Raw genomic sequence first — 19,169 nt, 5'->3', positions numbered from 1 at the left:
CACAGCACCCAGAGCCCAGGGCGTGACTCGGGCCCCAGCACCCAGAGCCCAGGGCGTGACTCGGGCCACAGCACCCAGAGCACAGGGTGTGACTCGGGCCACAGCACCCAGAGCACAGGGTGTGACTCGGGCCACGGCACCCAGAGCCCAGGGCGTGACTCAGGCCACAGCACCCAGAGCACAGGGTGTGACTCGGGCCACGGCACCCAGAGCACAGGGTGTGACTCGGGCCACAGCACCCAGAGCCCAGGGCGTGATCCGGGCCACGGCACCCAGAGCACAGGGTGTGACTCGGGCCACAGCACCCAGAGCCCAGGGCGTGACTCAGGCCACAGCACCCAGAGCACAGGGTGTGACTCAGGCCACGGCACCCAGAGCCCAGGGCGTGACTCAGGCCACAGCACCCAGAGCACAGGGCGTGACTCGGGCCACAGCACCCAGAGCCCAGGGCGTGACTCAGGCCACAGCACCCAGAGCACAGGGCGTGACTCGGGCCACGGCACCCAGAGCCCAGGGCGTGATCCGGGCCACGGCACCCAGAGCACAGGGCGTGACTCAGGCCACAGCACCCAGAGCCCAGGGCGTGACTCAGGCCACAGCACCCAGAGCCCAGGGTGTGACTCAGGCCACAGCACCCAGAGCCCAGGGCGTGACTCAGGCCACAGCACCCAGAGCCCAGGGCGTGACTCAGGCCACAGCACCCAGAGCCCAGGGCGTGACTCAGGCCACGGCACCCAGAGCCCAGGGCGTGACTCGGGCCACGGCACCCAGAGCCCAGGGCGTGACTCAGGCCACAGCACCCAGAGCCCAGGGCGTGACTCAGGCCACAGCACCCAGAGCCCAGGGCGTGACTCAGGCCACAGCACCCAGAGCCCAGGGTGTGACTCGGGCCACGGCACCCAGAGCCCAGGGCGTGACTCAGGCCACAGCACCCAGAGCCCAGGGCGTGACTCAGGCCACGGCACCCAGAGCCCAGGGCGTGACTCAGGCCACAGCACCCAGAGCACAGGGCGTGACTCAGGCCCCAGCACCCAGAGCCCAGGGCGTGACTCGGGCCACGGCACCCAGAGCACAGGGCGTGACTCGGGCCACGGCACCCAGAGCCCAGGGCGTGACTCAGGCCACAGCACCCAGAGCACAGGGCGTGACTCAGGCCACAGCACCCAGAGCCCAGGGCGTGACTCAGGCCACAGCACCCAGAGCCCAGGGCGTGACTCAGGCCACAGCACCCAGAGCCCAGGGCGTGACTCAGGCCACAGCACCCAGAGCACAGGGCGTGACTCGGGCCACAGCACCCAGAGCCCAGGGCGTGACTCGGGCCACGGCACCCAGAGCCCAGGGCGTGACTCGGGCCACAGCACCCAGAGCCCAGGGCGTGACTCAGGCCACGGCACCCAGAGCCCAGGGCGTGACTCGGGCCACAGCACCCAGAGCCCAGGGCGTGATCCGGGCCACGGCACCCAGAGCACAGGGCGTGACTCAGGCCACAGCACCCAGAGCACAGGGCGTGACTCAGGCCACAGCACCCAGAGCCCAGGGCGTGACTCAGGCCACAGCACCCAGAGCCCAGGGCGTGACTCAGGCCACAGCACCCAGAGCCCAGGGCGTGACTCAGGCCACAGCACCCAGAGCACAGGGCGTGACTCGGGCCACAGCACCCAGAGCCCAGGGCGTGACTCGGGCCACGGCACCCAGAGCCCAGGGCGTGACTCGGGCCACAGCACCCAGAGCCCAGGGCGTGACTCAGGCCACGGCACCCAGAGCCCAGGGCGTGACTCGGGCCACAGCACCCAGAGCCCAGGGCGTGATCCGGGCCACGGCACCCAGAGCACAGGGCGTGACTCAGGCCACAGCACCCAGAGCACAGGGCGTGACTCAGGCCCCAGCACCCAGAGCCCAGGGCGTGACTCAGGCCACAGCACCCAGAGCACAGGGCGTGACTCAGGCCACAGCACCCAGAGCCCAGGGCGTGACTCAGGCCACAGCACCCAGAGCCCAGGGCGTGACTCAGGCCACGGCACCCAGAGCACAGGGCGTGACTCGGGCCACGGCACCCAGAGCACAGGGCGTGACTCGGGCCACGGCACCCAGAGCCCAGGGCGTGACTCGGGCCACGGCACCCAGAGCCCAGGGCGTGATCCGGGCCACGGCACCCAGAGCACAGGGCGTGACTCAGGCCACAGCACCCAGAGCCCAGGGCGTGACTCAGGCCACAGCACCCAGAGCACAGGGCGTGACTCAGGCCACAGCACCCAGAGCCCAGGGCGTGACTCAGGCCACAGCACCCAGAGCCCAGGGCGTGACTCAGGCCACAGCACCCAGAGCCCAGGGCGTGACCCGGGCCACAGCACCCAGAGCCCAGGGCGTGACCCGGGCCACAGCACCCAGAGCACAGGGCGTGACTCGGGCCACGGCACCCAGAGCCCAGGGCGTGACTCAGGCCACAGCACCCAGAGCACAGGGCGTGACTCAGGCCACAGCACCCAGAGCCCAGGGCGTGACTCAGGCCACAGCACCCAGAGCCCAGGGCGTGACTCAGGCCACAGCACCCAGAGCCCAGGGCGTGACCCGGGCCACAGCACCCAGAGCCCAGGGCGTGACCCGGGCCACAGCATGGCCACGGCTCAGAGACAGGCCACGGCACTAACACGGCACAGGCCGACGCAGGCTGCAGCACTTTCCAAAGGCCTGCCCCGCCCTCAGAGGCTGGGGGCGCGGGGCGGGGGTGCGCAGCCCAGGCGAGGGCCAGGCCCTGGGGCGGGAGGCGGTGCTGCCCGGGGCCTACCTGCCAGGCCGGGAGGACCTTCTCGATGTCGTTCAGGTTGATGCCGTCCCCGTCCTCCAGCTTCCCCTTGCCACACCTGCACCCGGGGAGAGAACAGTCAGCACCCGAGAGCCCGCGTGCACCCCTCTGCCCTCTGCCCCCACCCTCCCCCCCACCCTCTCCCCCCAACCCCGCCCAGCCACACGGGCCCCGCCCTGGGCTCTCTGCAAACGGGGCAGGGAGGGGCAGGCACAGAGACCCTGTGGCTCGGCCGACACGGGTGCTCTGCCCGTATCCATCTCCCTAGTCACGTGTGTGGGGAGCACCCACTGGGGAGCATCCCCGCAGTGCTCAGATGCTGCTCCTGGCCCTGCACCCAGGGTCCTGCCCCCAGAGTCTGCACTGCGCCCCCGGAGCTGGTCACTGAGCCTCCCACAGACAGCACTGTCCTTCCCCAGAGTACCCAGCTCCACAGACCAGCACCCAGTGGTGCTCAGGCTCCCTCCCGGAGGGCTCGGGGGCCATGGAGGTGCCGGGCCCCACCCCGAGCTGACTGTGTGCAAGGCAGGCGCCCACCCCACTGGCCCCTCCAGCCCCAGAAACCAACTTTCTGCAGCGCCGGGGCCTGGCCCAGACTCGCCCGCACACGTGTGTCTCCCTGAGCCGCGTCCCACCCCCTTCCACAACCTCCCAGAGGTCACGCGGCCCCGGCAGGTCGCCGCCTCCTTGGGCTGACGGGGCGGGGTGGGCCAGCCCAGCAGGCTGCTCCTCTGCTCCCGGGGCTTCCCTGCAGTCCAGCCGCTGCCCCTGGCCTATCCCCAGCCACCACTCGCACCCTCTGCACTGTGTCTGGACTCGGGACCCGACAGTCAGGGCTGGGCCAGCTGTGGCCCCCAGGCAGCGGGAGGCCTGGAGCGAAGCCCTCCCGCCCCGCACGGGGTCCTGCATCGCGCAGGGGCTCCTTCAGGGAGCAGGAGACTGGGGGCCGGGAGGGGTGGGAGGGTTGCCGTGTCAGTGCCAGCATGTGCCCACCGCGGCATTCGCTGTCTGCAACTTTGTGTGTCCATGTATGTGGCCACCACTGCACGCATCCACATACATGGGCACCACTGTAGTAACTGTATCCTCACACATGGGCAGCATTGTATGAACCATGTATCCACGTATGTGGGCACCACTGTATTAACTGTGTGCATCATGTACTAGGTATCCATGTACATGGCCACCACTGAACTAACTGTATGAATCCATGTACATGGTACTGTGTGAATCCACGTACACAGCCACTATGTTAACTATGCATACATGTACACGGCCACCACTGTGTTAACTGTATGCATCCACATACACAGCCACCACTGTCTTAACTGTATGCATCCATGTGAGTGGCCACCACTGTGTTAACTGCATGCATCCACGTACACGGCCACCACTGTGTTAACTGCATGCATCCACGTACATGGCCACCACTGTGTTAACTGTATGCATCCACGTACATGGCCACCACTGTGTTAATGGCATGTATCCATGTACACGGCCACTACTGTATGTATGCATCCACGTAAATGGCCACCACTGTGTTAACGGCATGTATCCATGTACACGGCCACCACTGTATGTATGCATCCACATACACGGCCACCACTGTCTTAACTGTATGTATCCACGTACACGGCCACCACTGTGTTAACTCTATACATCCACGTACTAGGCATCCATGTACAAGGCTACCACTGTATTAACTGCATGTATCCACATATGTGGTCCCCACTACATTAATTGTAGGCGCCCATGCACATGGCCACTGCTGGATTAACGTGTGCGTGCGTGTGTGTGTGTGTGTGTGTGTGTGTGTGCTGGGCACAGCCCTCGGCGGAGGAGGCCCAGCGTGCCGACAAAGGGGGAGGCTGCGCTGCCGAGGGGGCAAAGGCTGGCCTGGGTGGGGGGAGGGGGCTGCTGCTTTAGCAAATGCTCCCGGGGAGCTCCTGGCCGGACCCCAGTGGACAGCGCAGAGGCGGCCACACTGCCTGGGAGCAGCAGAGGCCGCTCAGGGTAGCCAGTGCTCGGGGCACCAGGGGCGCGGGGACTGCTGAGCCGGCAGAGCATCTGGGAGGTCGGGCAGCCGCAGGTACCCCTGCCAGCAGGGTCGGGGCCCGGCTGGACGGAGGGCTCGGGCCTGGCAGGGCGCCGGGGAGGGAGCGCGGTCAGGAGGTCAGTCCCTGGGCCCTCGGGACCCCCTGTCTGGCTCGTGAGGCACAGGGGCTGCGGGTGAGCAGGGGGACGAAGGTCTGGAAGGTTCCTTTTCAGGAGCTGTGTGTGTGGCAGGGCCAGCCCCGACAGTGAGTGTGTGTGTGTGTGTGGGGGGGGTCGTCCGGCACACGCCAGCACAGGCCCCACACCCCACGGGCCTGGCCTGGGCTCTCTACAGGACTCTGAGCTTCCTGGAGCACAGCAGCTTCACAGGGCAGAAGCTGGCACTACAGCCACCGTCGCCAAGGCAACTGCCTTCTTTGATTTCTCTCCTGCCATGGAAACCCGGGATGCAGGAAGGTACTGGATGTCCCAGGGATGCTGGGGTTGCAGTTCCGAGCACGGCCACAAGGTGGCCACAGAGCTCTGCATCCAGGCTTGGGGGACCAGGTGGGGCGGGTCTGGGGGGGGTGAAGGGCCCTGGGCACAAAGAGCTTCAACCCGCCTCTGGGCGGTCACGTGCGTGTACCAAGTAGTGATGCTGCCCGCTCTTTTGGCGTTTTGTTATTTTAGGCACTGTGGTTTACAATACGGTTGGTTGGCTTGTGGGGGTTGTTGCATCCTCGTGGCTCTGTGCTCAGGGAGCACTCCTGGAGCTGCCCAGGGGACCCTCTCGGATGCGGGGGATTGAAATGGGGTTGGCCACGTGCAGAGCAAGTGCCTCCCCGCGGTGCTGTGTTCGAGCCCCTTACAAGACTGTCACTGGCAGGGTGTCCTGTGTGACACGCCCCAGTCCAGAGCATGTCCTCTGGGGGCTCCTCCGCGTGGCCTGCGCAGGCACCCGGGCACGCCAAGACCCCCCGGGAGGCAGCGCTGTGGCCTCGCTCCTGCAGAGACGACGCCTTACTCCCCACCTGGTGTCACCGTCTCTGTGACAAGCCCTGGGCAAGCGGACAGCAGCGCCGGGGGTGGCCCAAAGACAGAAAGTCTTCTGGAGCCATAGCCCGGCCCGCAGGGCGTCTGTCTCGCATGTGGCTGACCCGGGTTCGAGCCCTGGCTCCCCCGTGTGGTCTCCCCAGCACCCCCAGGAGTGATCCCTGAAGCCTGGAGCCGGGAGTAAGCTCGGAGTACCACCAGGTGTGGCCCCAACGCAAAACAAACAAAAAGCCCCAAACCAAGAGGAAAATAAATATACAGATCAATCAATAAACAGGGACACTTCACACCTGGGAGTTTTACAGACGGGCACACCCAGGGGAGCTTAGGGGCTCCTCCCGGGGGCCTAGAAGGTGCCGGAGAGCGAGGCTGGGCACCCCGGAGCCTGCCTTACACACGGCCAGCCGGGCTCAATCGCTGGCACCCCAGAGGGTCCCCTGAGCCCCCCTGAGGAGTGACCCCTGAGCACAGAGCCAGGAGTCAGCCCTGGGCACGACTGAGTGTGGTCCTAAAGCCCAACAAGCAAATAAAACTCCAACTGGCCGGCGCTCTGCCCCCACAGGGAGCTTCTCTCCATGCAGGTGCCGGGTGAGAGGCCTCCACGCGAGGGCGGGGTCTTCTCGCTCCCCCCGCCCCGCACCCCCCAGGCCAGCCGCTGCCCCCGAGGGTCCTCAAGCCCTGAACCCGGACGGGGGCTGCCGCAGCTGTGTTTCAGCAAGCCCCGCCCGCGGGGTCAGGGAGGAGGCAGCCGGCTGGGCGGGCAGGGAGGGGGCGCGCTGCGTGCCCAGGGTCCTCCCTGGCTGCCCGGCCCGGAGGGGGCCCCTTACCCTTCTCTGTCGATGTGTGGCAGCGGCTGCTTCGGCGACGGCCGCACCTTCCGGTGGAACTGGCTGAAGTCCAGCTTCTCGGGCTGCAGGTCCCACGTGGCACCACTAGGGGGCGAGGGAGAGTGAGAGGAGAGAGGCCATGGGGGGGGGCGGGTGGGGGGAGGGGTGCGGGGACTCAGGTCTTGACTGGTGGGGTGAAGACAAACCCCCCAGGATACCACACACACACACACACACACACACACACACACACACACACACACACACACACACACACACACACACAGGGCAAGAAGTGAGCTCAGAAAGGGGCTGGCGTGAAGGGGAGCCCGTCCCAGCCCCTCCGTGAACCAGAGTGAGGGTCAGCCTGGGCCCTGTCACCTGCCACTCAAAGTGAAGCACGGGGGTGGGGGGGGTGGGGGGAAGGCCTGAGCACTCCCTCCTCCCCTCCTCCACCCGGGCCTCCCCCTCCCTCACCCAGAGCCCTCCCCCGACCCCCACGCCTCCCCTCCCCTGACCCCAGGGGGGCGCCTGTAGCCCCGAGTGAAGCCTGTCAGAGCCCCCAGGGCCACTCACAGGGGCCCTGGGGTGGGAGGAAAGGTCCCCTGTGGACCCCTGGCACCGCCACCCTAGGTGGGCCCACGGCTGTGTCTGGGGCTAGGGGGAAGCGCCCAGAGGACTCCACCCTCCCCAGCCCAAGCCTCGGCTCTCCACGGAGCACTGTCCCCACGAGCCAAAGAACCCAACGCCCGCCGGAACCTTCTGGAGTCTGAGACACTGACTTCCTGCCCTCACTGCCCAGCCTGCCCCTGAGCTTACCGCAGGGCCCGGCCCCTCCCCTCGGCCTTGCCCCGCCTGCCCCCTCCTCTTCTCTCCCCCTCGGTGGCCTCCCCCGTGGGCGCGGGGCCTGGCCGCCCCCAGACGGCCGCAGGGGCCCACCTGAAGGAGTCGAAGGCGTTGGCCGCCCAGATGTCCGTGCCCAGCATGTCCAGGGAGTCTTTGCCGCCGTTCTGGAACAGAGGGGCGAGGGCTGGTCAGCCGGCTCAGGGTGACCGAGAAGGGCTCCCGCGAGCTCGGTCGGGCAGGGAGGGGCACCCCGGGGCCAGCCTACTGCCCCGAGCCAGCCCCCTCGGCGGCCCCCCAGAGCCCAGACAAGCCCCCTGAGTGTCCCTGCCTGCACCTTCAGGGCCGGGGGTCTCCACACAAGCTCTCCCGCTCCTGTCCACCCTGCACCATAGACGCCCCAGGACCCTCGATCACGCCTCGTCCTCCTCCTCCTCTGGCCCGTCCTCCCGGGAGGCCCCCCCAAGGCCCAGTGCAGGCAGGCCACACCCACGACCCCACTGGGACCCCCATTTCTGCCCTAGGGCAGGCAGAGGAGCAGGCGCCAGTTCACGAGGCGGGAGGAGGCACCGCGTGAGAAACGGCCCGTCAGGACACGCAAGACGGCACAGGCCCGAGTCCTGCGAGTGCAGAGTGTGGCAAGCGAGGCCAGGGTGAGCCTGCAGCCGCCCCACACGGGGAGGCCGGGGGGTGGGAATGTGCGTGTGAGCGTGAGTGTGTGAGCGTGAGAGTGTAAGAGTGTGAGTGTGTGAGTGAGTGTGTGTGTGTGCATGTGCATGTGTGTGTGTGTGCGTGTGTGGCGGGCGGGCCTGCCCCCCATCCCCCATCCCCCACCTAACCTAGAGCATGTTGAGAAACAGGCTGCGGGACTTGGTCACCTCCACCATGAAGAGCGTCATCTTGTGTGTGAGTGTGAATGTGTGTACATGTGTGAGTGTGAAAGTGTGCGAGTGTGTGCGAGTATGTGTGAGCGAGTGAATGAGTGTAAGTGTGTGAGTGTGTGTGTGTGCGAGTGTGTGCATGCGTGTATTTGTGAGTGTGGGTATGAGTTTGTGTATGTGCGTATGAGTCCGTGTGTATGAGTGTGAGTGTGTGCATGTGCGAGCAGGGCTAGAGAGCAGGCCTGTCCTGGCTCTCTGTGTGAATGTGTCTGCTTTTTTATCTGTGTGTTTCTGAGAGTGTATGTGTGTGCGTGCATATGTGTATGTGTTTCTCTGTGTGTATGTGTGCATGTGTTTCGCTGTGTGAATGTGTGCATGTGTGCTTCTCTGTGTGTATGCGTGCATGTGTGTTTCTCTGTATGTGTGCACATGCATGCACATGCATTTCTGTGTGCATGTGCACATGTGTTTCTCTGTGTACACGGGGGCTCACACCGGGTATGTGTGCTCTGTGCCTCTGTGTGTCTGTTCCAGCGTGCGTGTGCTTCAGTACCAAGGACAGCGCCCGGCAGGGGGCGCCTGGGGGTGGCGGCAGAGCCCGACCACCCACAGCTCCCAGGCCTGCCCTTGGGTCACCCCCGCTCCGGGGCCAGCCGTGGGCCTTTGACTCCTCACCTGCAAGAACAAAGGCAGGGGGGGGCACAGTGGCCAAGCCTGTGCCATCCCGCCCCGTAGCGGTGCTGGAAGGAGCAGCAGCCCCTCCACGGCAGCCGAGAACAGGGACCCGCCCCGCGTGCCCAGGGCCACCTCCGGCTCCCCAGGCCCGGGGGCCGTGCCCCTCCCTGCCGAGCTTCCTGCATCTGTGAGGATTCCCTGGGGTGGCTGTCGCCCCACTCTGAGTCTCCCTCCAGTCTCTCTACAACCCTCTCTGCTGCCCCCCATGCCCCACCTAACCACAGGTGCCCACGCGCCTCCTCCCTCAGACTGTGCTTCCAACCTCCTCCGTCAGACCGGGACTGACTGCAGACACCACCCTCACACCTGCTGCTTCTGCTCTGTGGACAGGGGCCAGGCCACGCCAGTGACAGTGGACACTCGGTGGTCAGTGGCTCCATGTCCGTGTACACTCCAGTCCTGGGAGGAGGGGGCATGGAACGGCTCAGTAACAAGGCTCTGCCTTGCAGTCGTGAGGCCACGAGTTCGATCCCTGAGGCCGCCCACAGGTGCTGAGCACGGTGACGGAGGGGAAATCAACCAGTGGCCATGCACAGCTGAGGAGAAAGGGAAGTCACCTGTAGAGGGGGGGGGGTCTGCCCACACCCCAGCACCCCCGAGAGCCGGCCAGCCAGTGTCCAGCGCCTCCCGGCGGACAGAGGGCAGCGGGCTCCTCGGGGACGGGACTCGTGGGGTCTCTCAGAGTCCCCGGGGGAGGCAGAGGCTGTATCTCACCCCCCCCCCCAAGCACTGCAGATTATATGACAAATTCATTTATTTGTTTAGGCCAGAAAGTGGGGTATGACCATTGTGCAAAGCTTATTAAAAAATGGGCTTACATGAAAAAAAAATGAAGTCATGAAATCTGCTTCTAAATGAACGAACCTGGAGAGTGTCATGCAGAGTGAAATGAGTCAGGAGGAGAGGGCTGGACAGACTGCGTTCATTTGTGGGATATTAAAAGTAAACATATATATATATACATATATACATATATATATATATATATATATATATATATATATAGTATGAGACTAGTACTCAAGGCCAGGGAGAACAGGGGCCAGGAGGTCTGGTTGGAAACTTGCCACAGGAGTGTCTGGGGGGTGAAGGGCAGTTAGGGTAGAGAAGGGACCGGCACGACAATAATAGGTGAAATTACCATTTTGGACTGAAACTAGCGGGTAAAAGGATATACCTTTCAGTATCTGTATTGCAGGCCCAAAGGGAGGGAGAGACAGAGACAGAGACAGAGACAGAGAGAGACAGACAGAGAGAGACAGAGAGGGGAGAGAGAGACAGACAGACACAGACATAGAGAGAGAGAGAGAGAGAGAGGAGAGGGGAGAGAGAGAGAGGAGAGAGGAGACAGAGAGAGAGAGAGAGAGAGAGAGAGAGAGAGAGAGAGAGAGAGAGAGAGGGTTACAAACTGCCTGCCATAGAGGCAGGGGTGGGGGAGGGAGGGGAACGGGACATTAATGGGAAAAGCCCAGTGGTGAAGGGGCGGGTGTTGGAACACTGTGAGACTGAAACTCAATTGTGAACAACTTTGTCACTGTGTATGTTAACGGTGATTCAATTAAAAAAATAAACAATTTTTAAAAAACTGGGCTCAAATTGCTTTAAAATCGCCTTTTTCCTTCCCCGGGGGGCCACACCCAGTGCCCGGCTCACATCCAGCTGGCCGGGTCCAGGGCGAGCTCCCTGCCCGCTGCGCTGTGGCTCGGGCCCCCCGACACCATCCGTCACGAGACCATCCTCAGTGCAGGGGACGCCAAGGGAGCAGGTCGGGCCCGAGCCGGCAGCCTGAAGCCCGCAGGACAGTACCAGGTTGACCCACAGCCCAGGGGAACCGCTTCCTGCCAGAGAGGCAGGCGAGTCCCAGCCTTGCGGGCGTGGAGTTGGGTGCCTGGGGGGGAGGTGGAGGGGGTGCGGAGGGTGGGGGGGCGAGGGCTCCCGCCTTTGAGCCCGGAAGGTTGCCCTGGGGCTGTACGCTGCAAAGGCCATCTCCCTGGCCGGTCCCCCAGCCCCGCTGTGGCCCGGTCATCAGGGCAGTGCAGAGTGGACATTCCATGGACGGCCACTTGGACGCTCCTGCTGATGTTGCCCAGCCTCATTCTGTCCACCAGAGGGCGCAAGAGGATGGCTGCCTGTGGACAGGTGCCATGGGGGGTCTGGGAGCAGGACAAGTTGGGGAGTGGGGGGGCAGAGAAGAGGGTTCTAGAAGGCAGGCTCCCACCCGCCTCCCTCAGGGGGAGTAGAGAGACGGTCCTTTTTAAAAAATTTTTAAAAATAATTTATTGAATCACCGTGAGATAGTTACAAGCTTTCATGTTTGGGTTACAATCTCACAATGATCAAACACCCATCCCTCCACCAGTGCACATTCCCCACCACCAATATCCCGGGTATACTCCCCCCTTTCCCACCTTCCCCCTGCCTCTATGGCAGACAGTATTCCCCACACTCTCTCTCTACTTTTGGGCATTATAGCTTGCAACACAGACACTGAGAGGTCATCATGTTTGGTCCATTATCTACTTTCGGCATGCATCTCCCATCCCAACTGGTTCCTCCAGCCATCATTTTCTTAGTGATCCCTTCTCTATTCCATCTGCCTTCTCCCCTCCTCATGAAGCAGACTTCCAGCTATGGGGCAATCCTCCTGGCCTATGTATCTACTGTCCTTGGGTGTCAGCCTCATGTGATGCTACCCTACACTCCACAAATGAGTGCAGTCCCTTTATGTCTGTCCCTCTCTTTCTGACTCATTTCACTTAGCATGATACTCTCCATGTTTATCCATTTATAAGCAAATTTCATGACTTCATCTCTCCTAACAGCTGCATAGTATTCCATTGTGTAGATGTACCAAAGTTTCTTTAACCAGTCATCTGTTTTAGGGCACTCAGGTTGTTTCCATATTTTGGCTATTGTGAACAGTGGTGCAGTGAATATATAGGTACAGATGTCATTTCTACTGTGCTCTTTTGCATCCTCGGGATATAGTCCCAGAAGTGGTATTGCGGGGTCATATGGAAGCTCAATTTCTAGTTTTTGAAGGACTGTCCATATTGTTTTCCAGAAAGGCTGGACCAGTCGGCATTCCCACCAACAGTGAAGGAGCGTCCCTTTTTCCCCACATCCATGCCAGCATTGGTCGCTTTTGTTCTTTTGAATGTGTGCCAGTGAGAGACGATTCTTGGGGTGCAAGAAGACCCAGGGCGGGGCTGGAGCAACAGCACAGCGGGTAGGGCATTTGCCTTGCATGCGGCCGACCCAGGTTCGATTCCCAGCATCCTATATAGTCCCCCAGGACCGCCAGGAATAATTCCTGAGTGCAGAGCCAGGAGTAACCCCTGTGCACCGTTGGGTGTGACCCAAAAAGAAAAAAAAAAACCACAAAGAAGACCCAGGTGATATGCTCAGGCAGCGGCTGTGACTAGTCAGACTCCTGCTAGAAGGTTCCAAGAGGAGGCGGAAGCCTTCCTTCGCCCCTGAGCCCCTGTAGGACCAGTGGGTGACAGAGGGCAGGTGGGGGTCCAATCCTCGCTCTGCCCACATCTCCAGGTGCTCCAGCCTGGTGGGGCTGGGAGGGGGTTCGGGCCCCGAATCGTGCCCGAGGGGCACCCTTGCCTGCAGGGCCCCCCAGGGGGCTGCGCAAGCCCGAGGGTTCCTCCCCCTGCTCCCCCTCGGAGGAGACGCAGCCCTGCGCCCCTTCCGCTCCCCTCCCAAGCCTTAAACTGTCTCCCCTAGAAGTGGAGCTCTGGGGCCAGAGATGGTCCAGACGGAGAAGCACACACAGCCCACCTGGGCTCACGCCCCACCCACCCCCTTGGGTCCCTGCAAAACCCTGACAGGAGCGAGCCCCGAGCACAGAGCCAGGAGTCAGCCCTGAGCACAGAGCCAGGGGAGAGCCCCGAGCACAGAGCCGGGAGCAAGCCCAGAGCACAGAGCCGGGAGTCAGCCTGGGGCATCTTCAGGTGCAGCCCAAACATAAAAACGTGACAAAGAAGAAACGAGTTTCTGAGGAAGGGAATCAGGCACGTGCCTCGGGCAGAGGCTGCCGCGTGCCCAGAGGCGCCCCCAGCCCCTCCCCACCGTCCCCTGCTCTGTCCATCGCCCAGCTCAGCAGAGCCGGCACGCCCGCTCCCGACATCCCGACAGAGGAGGCCCGTCCCCGCCCAGCCCGAGTCGCCCCTACCTGCTGCGGGGGGTGGCGTCCCTGGGGGAAGGCTCGGCCCCTGTCCAGCTGCTCGCTGCAGTCCGCCGTCCACTGCAGGGGAGAGAGGAGGGTCAGCACCCCACTGGGCCCCAGGGGCCCCCGGCCCTGCCCTGCCCGCAGGTCCCAAAGCCCACCTTGAGTGACCTTTGGGCTGAGCGTGTGGCCTGTTCCCCTCCCCCCCACGGGGGTGACCCATGGCCTTCCAGGGAGGACAAGGTCACCCACTGCTGTGGTCACCTCGTTCTCACTCTCTGGCCTGGCTCGGCCACACCAAGGCTTCCCAGGGCTAAGGCTGGAGTGGCGTGTGGGGCGGCACGTGTGGGTGTGTGGGCCAGCCCCGTGGGCCACACTCCAACGAGGGGCTGAGCAGGGCCCAGGGGACTAGGGTGGTTCCAAAACGACAAGTTGTACAGACCTGCTGTCACCTGTGAGTCTGTGAGGCTGGGGGTCGTGCCCAGGGCGTCACGCTTCCCCCTGAGCCACACTGCCTGCCCCATGAGCATCACCACTGAGCCACACTGCCCGCCCCCATGAGCGTCACCACTGATCCACACTGCCCGCCCCATGAGCTTCACCACTGAGCCACACTGCCCGCCCCATGAGCATCACCACTGAGCCACACTGCCCGCCCCATGAGCATCACCACTGAGCCACACTGCCCGCCCCATGAGCATCACCACTGAGCCACACTGCCCGCCCCATGAGCTTCACCACTGAGCCACACTGCCCGCCCCATGAGCATCACCACTGAGCCACACTGCCGGCCCCCAGACTCCTGAATGTGACTGTGTATAGGACAGTGGCTCCTCCTCCCTGACTTGACAGGCTGGGGGCAGCAGAGCACTGTGACGTGGTCCCGGTCTACGGCAGCCTTTCGGAGAAGCCCTCCCTGTGTCTGGGCGCCCCAACATTCAGCCCCGGCTGCCAGGGTCCAGGGCAGCGCCCACAGGATGGCGACCTGGCGGTGGGGCACCCCCCTCGCGGTCAGCTGGGCCTTGGCAGGCTGAGGGGAGGACGGCCACGCCCTCTCTACTGTGCTCCGGGAGCCTGGGGGCAGCCCAGCACGGGAATGCCGTCCCGGACAGCCAGGGAGAGCGCGGGAGGCCGGTGTGACGGGTGGGGACAGGGCAGTGCCCGCTGGAGCCCTGGAGGGCAGAGCGCCGGGCGTGCCAGCACCCACGGGGCAGACGGGGCCAGTGCGGGTCCCGTCTAAGGCGGCCGCTGGCTTTCCCGAGGAGGCTGGGCGGGGCCTCTGTCCAGGGGCCACTTGGAGTCATGTGTGTTCTGGAGGCTCAGCTGACCCCAGGCAAGAGACGGGCTGTCAGTGGAGGGGGCGCTGAGACAAACAAAGGACTCAGAGCACCGGACAGCCCAGCAGGGCGGGGGGATGGCACCGGGCAGCCCAGCAGGACGGGGGGACGGCACCAGACAGTCCAGCAGGACAGAGGGGACGGCACCGGGCAGCCCAGCAGGACAGGGGGGACAGCACTGGACAGCCCAGCAGGACAGGGGGGACGGCAGTGGACAGCCCAGCAGGACAGGGGGGATGGCACTGGACAGCCCAGAAGGACAGAGGGGACGGCAGTGGACAGCCCAGCAGGACATGGGGGACGGCACTGGACAGCCCAGCAGGACAGGGGGGACGGCAGTGGACAGCCCAGCAGGACATGGGGGACGGCACTGGACAGCCCAGCAGGACAGGGGGGACGGCAGTGGACAGCCCAGCAGGACAGGGGGGACAGCAGTGGACAGCCCAGCAGGACGGGGGATGGCACTGGACAGCCCAGCAGGACAGTGGGGATGGCACCGGACAGCCCAGCAGGACAGGGGGGACGTCACCGGACAGGCCAGCAGGGCAGGGGGGATGTCACTGGACAGGCCAGCAGGACGGGGGGACGGCTGTGGACAGCCCAGAAGGACAGAGGGAACGTCACCGGACAGCCCAGCAGGACAGGGGGGATGGCAGTGGACAGCCCAGCAGGATAGGGGGGATGGCAGTGGACAGCCCAGCAGGACAGGGGGGATGGCATGAACTGATCAGCCCTTGGCATCATGGGCTGAGGGAAGCAAGTAACACGGCCACAGAGACCCACAGCCGTGTGTGAGTGTGAGTGAGTGTGAGTGTGTGTGTGTGTGTGTGTGTGTGTGAGTGTGTGCGTGTGTGTTACATGGGCACTATCACCGAATGCAAGCGGAAGGCATTCACGGGCCCTGGTTCAAACCCAGGTGGGTCGCCTACCTGCTGTGTGACCCGAGCAGCCTGCTGACCCTTTCTGTTCCCAGTCTGCCCCCCTCAGTGGCCCCCCGGTGGGAACAGCAGCATCTCCACGGACTGACGAGCACAGGAGATGAGCACCTCCCCTGCGCTCCCCTCACCCCAGCCTCAGCTTGGGGCTGGCCTCCGACCCGCTCCCCCGGCCCCATCTCCAGGGGGGGCATTTCTCCCCCAGACGCCCACCTCTGCACAACCCCTTCCTGTCCCAAACCTGGTCTCTTCATTGGTTGTGGGGCCACACCCGGAATACACAGGGGGACACTCCTGGCTCAGTGCTCAGCCCCCAGAGATGCTGGACGCAGCTGATGTGGTGCCGGGGATGGGAGCCGGGTTGGCTACACTCCAAGTGCGGCCCCCCAATGCCCCGAGATATGTCTCCAGCCCCCACCCCACCCGGACTCTTGACCTCTGCACCCACAGCTGCTCTTCCCGGACCCCCAGGTGTGAATTCTAGGAAGTCTGTCGTATTGGCCATGTGACCTCTTAGCTTCCACACACACGGCTTGGACCTGACCTGCTCAGAGCCTGCCTCCCCACCTGCCCGGCGGCTCTCGGCCCCCAGACCAACCCCCGCCGGAGAAAAGGCTGGAATCCGCCTGTGTGGCGGCTGGAGCAGCCCCCAAGGCTGGTCTCTCCTACACGCGTCCCTGGCTGCTCTCCGAGGGGGTCCAGGGCTGCCTGCCAGCACCCGGCCCTCCTCCCCTGCCGAGGGTCTTCCCTTCCACAGTGCTCCCTCCGCCCACTCTCTCTCCCCTTCTTCACATCCCTGCTCTGCGCCTTTCCTGGCACCAGCCTTGGAGACAGCTAGTGGGGACCCCTCCCGCCTCCCCCCTGCTTGGTCCCTCACCTCCGCCTACCCCCTGTTTCCAAAGGTGGATATATCGCCTATGGGCCCTTCAGCTCAGGAATGGGTTCCTGGGCCTGAACGCATCAAGGGTGACCCCGGGCACACTAGGCTATTCTGCCCAGAGTAACTGTGTGTGTGGGGGGGGGGAGGGGGGAAGTTGGATTTCCACAGTCACACACACACACAGTTATGCTCCAAACCACCAAGCAGGAATCCCATTAAATGAACAAGCAAGCAAAACGCTGTAAGTCTGCTAGAAGCACAGTTTTGTGAACGAACATGCAGAACGGTGTTTGCTTTTGTTCTAGAATGACGGTGAACTGTCTTTCCTGACAGTCTCTGGTTTCCCCCTTTGTGCTTTACGAGCAAAATGAATATTTAATCTGTTTTTTTTTTTTTTTGATTTTTGGGTCACACCCAGCAATGCACAGGGGTCACTCCTGGCTCATGCACTCAGGAATCACTCCTGGCGGTGCTCAGGGGACCATATGGGATGCTGGGACTTGAACCCGGGTCGGCCGCATGCAAGGCAAATGCCCTACCCGCTGTGCTATCACTCCAGCCCCTTAACCTGTTATTTAAAAAAAAAAAAAATGACTGGGAATCAGGTCTAGGAGGGCTATGGCTCCCTCGAAATCAAGACAAAGCAAAGCGAAGGGACAAGAGGGCGTTTGGTGGCTGCACCCCGGGGCCGGGTGGGCCCGGAGCCATCACTGTACAGGGCGTTTGGGCGGCGTGACGGGACCTGCTTCACCGTGTCAGGATCTACCCACACACAGGAGACACGGCCGGCGACACGGCCATGGACACTCCCTCGAGGGCTTGGTACTCCCGGGGCCGTCTGGGAGCCACCCGTAGACCGAATCCCCCGGGAACGGCCGGCCGGGCGTGCCCAGTGAGGCAGCACGATTCTCTCCTCTGCCCGCTGTCAAACGCCGTGGGCCAACCACGGCGCCCCGGTGAGCAGCAGATGGACGGGCCTGGAAGCAGGCCGAGAGCATCCCGGGAGCAGGAACGTGCCGGCGGCTGCAGCCCGGCATATGTAGGGCCAGTGACACGGGGTTTCAAAATGATCCACGTGTATGACTGATGAGTGCGCTGGTGGCTGCGTGACAGGCCGGGAAGTGGCCTTACCCCCTCCCCCACCCCAGGGCAGGGCGAGAGGTGCTGAGGACCGAGGTGGGAGCAAGGAGAGGTGGTTTCTGAAGCCTGGGTGAGAATGTGTGCGTGCGGCCCTTGTGTAAATAAAAAATAAATGCCCTGGGGGCTGGGGAGGGGGCTAAACAGGCCAGAGTGGGATCGGCACGCGGGTGGCCGGGGTGCAAGCCCCAGCGCTGCACGGGCCCTTCACACCTGAGCCAGGAGGAGCCTCCAGAGCACTGCTGGAGAGAAACAAACAAAATAACTTTTTTCCTTCATAAGGCGGGAAAGGTGGCTGGAGAGATAGTCCAGGGGCTAAGGGGTTTGCCCTGCACAAGGCTGACCTCGGATCCATGCCAACACCCCGTTTGGTATCTCGAGCCCGGCCAGGACTGAGCTCCGAGGGCAGAACCCGGAGCCAGCCCTGAGCACAGCCAGCTGGGGTCCAAAATCAAGCCAAAAGGGCGGGGAAGAGAGCAAGCGCGGGGGAATCAGCTCGAAGGACGGGAGCCCGCACTCTGCATGCAGGGGGCCGGGTTCTCTTCCCGGCGCTGCGAGGAGGGACCCCTCCCCGCCTCCGGAGCACTGAGTGGGAGGCAGCCCCCAGGACCCCTCCATCTGGGGGACTTCCCTGACACGGAGAGCTGCAGTGACACCCCCGGGCGTTCCCCCTTCTTGCCAGCACCTGTGGCCGGGTCCCGTCTGCCCGAGGAGCAGGAGGCCAGGGGTGGGTGGTAGGCACGGGCACCTGTCCACCTGCCCTCCCCGTGCCCGTCCAGGGGCAGAGACGCCGGAGCGTTCCTCTGGGGCGACGGTCTCTCCAGGGTTCCTTCCTGCTGGCGGCCCCCGGGTCACGGAGTCGGGGAGGGGGCTCCCCAGGCCTGTTGGGCCCTCCCCCCGAGGACGGCAGGAGGGTCTGCGGCTGGGGGCAGCTCGGGGGAGGCTTCCTAGGGACGTGCTGACGGGGTGCGGGCTGGGCGTGCGGAGCCCCAGGTCTGATCTCCAGCACCCTGTACTCCCCCGAGTAGTCGAGCCACAGCCGGGGGTGCCCTGAGCCCGGCAGGACGTGGTCCCCGAACAAAAAAGTAAAACAAGTAACGAACAGCAAAGCTGTCCTGTGGCTTGTAGACGCCCACGATTTGGGTATCGGGGTTGTGGGTATTTGTGTTGTGGGTGTCGGGGCTGTGGGTACCACACTGTGGGGACCAGATTGTGGGTATCAGGGTTGTGGGTGTTGGCATTGTGGCTATTAGGGGAGGCCCGAGCCCCCCGTCACATGAAGACCAGTCGTCCCCCCTGTCTCTGAGCCAGCCCCTCGCCCTGCCCGCCCTCTGTCCATGAGACCATGTCCCACGCGGGCAGATCTGTCGTGGCATGGGGCGGGCACGGGGGAGGGGGCAGGGGCTCCCCATCCACCCTGCACTGCCGAGAGAAGGGGAGACGGCAGGGCGGGGGGCTTCTCGGAGGGAAGCTTCAGAGCGACACTCGCCCCCCTCCAGCCCATTTCCTCCAGCCTGGCCCGCGCGG

The 19,169-nt window shown here is 63.8% G+C and overlaps 1 protein-coding gene across 2 annotated transcripts in view; it reads right to left on the bottom strand.

Moving 5' to 3' along the window:
• Positions 1 to 19,169, bottom strand: part of CTIF (cap binding complex dependent translation initiation factor) — a 220,656-nt gene that overhangs the window by 135,062 nt on the left and 66,425 nt on the right. For both annotated transcript variants that reach the window (XM_055129445.1, XM_055129446.1), the window contains exons 3-6: positions 13,360 to 13,431; positions 7,657 to 7,727; positions 6,718 to 6,822; positions 2,786 to 2,861 (exon numbers count right to left, since the gene is read on the bottom strand). In XM_055129445.1, the coding sequence (XP_054985420.1) occupies positions 2,786 to 2,861; positions 6,718 to 6,822; positions 7,657 to 7,727; positions 13,360 to 13,431 (324 nt within the window). The remainder of the gene's footprint in view (positions 1 to 2,785; positions 2,862 to 6,717; positions 6,823 to 7,656; positions 7,728 to 13,359; positions 13,432 to 19,169) is intronic.

The sequence above is a fragment of the Sorex araneus genome, chromosome 2 (assembly GCF_027595985.1).
Source record: "Sorex araneus isolate mSorAra2 chromosome 2, mSorAra2.pri, whole genome shotgun sequence".
NCBI classification, from domain to species: Eukaryota; Metazoa; Chordata; class Mammalia; order Eulipotyphla; family Soricidae; genus Sorex; species Sorex araneus.
Note: the sequence above shows the minus strand (reverse complement) of the source record. Positions and strands in the feature narration are given on the sequence as shown.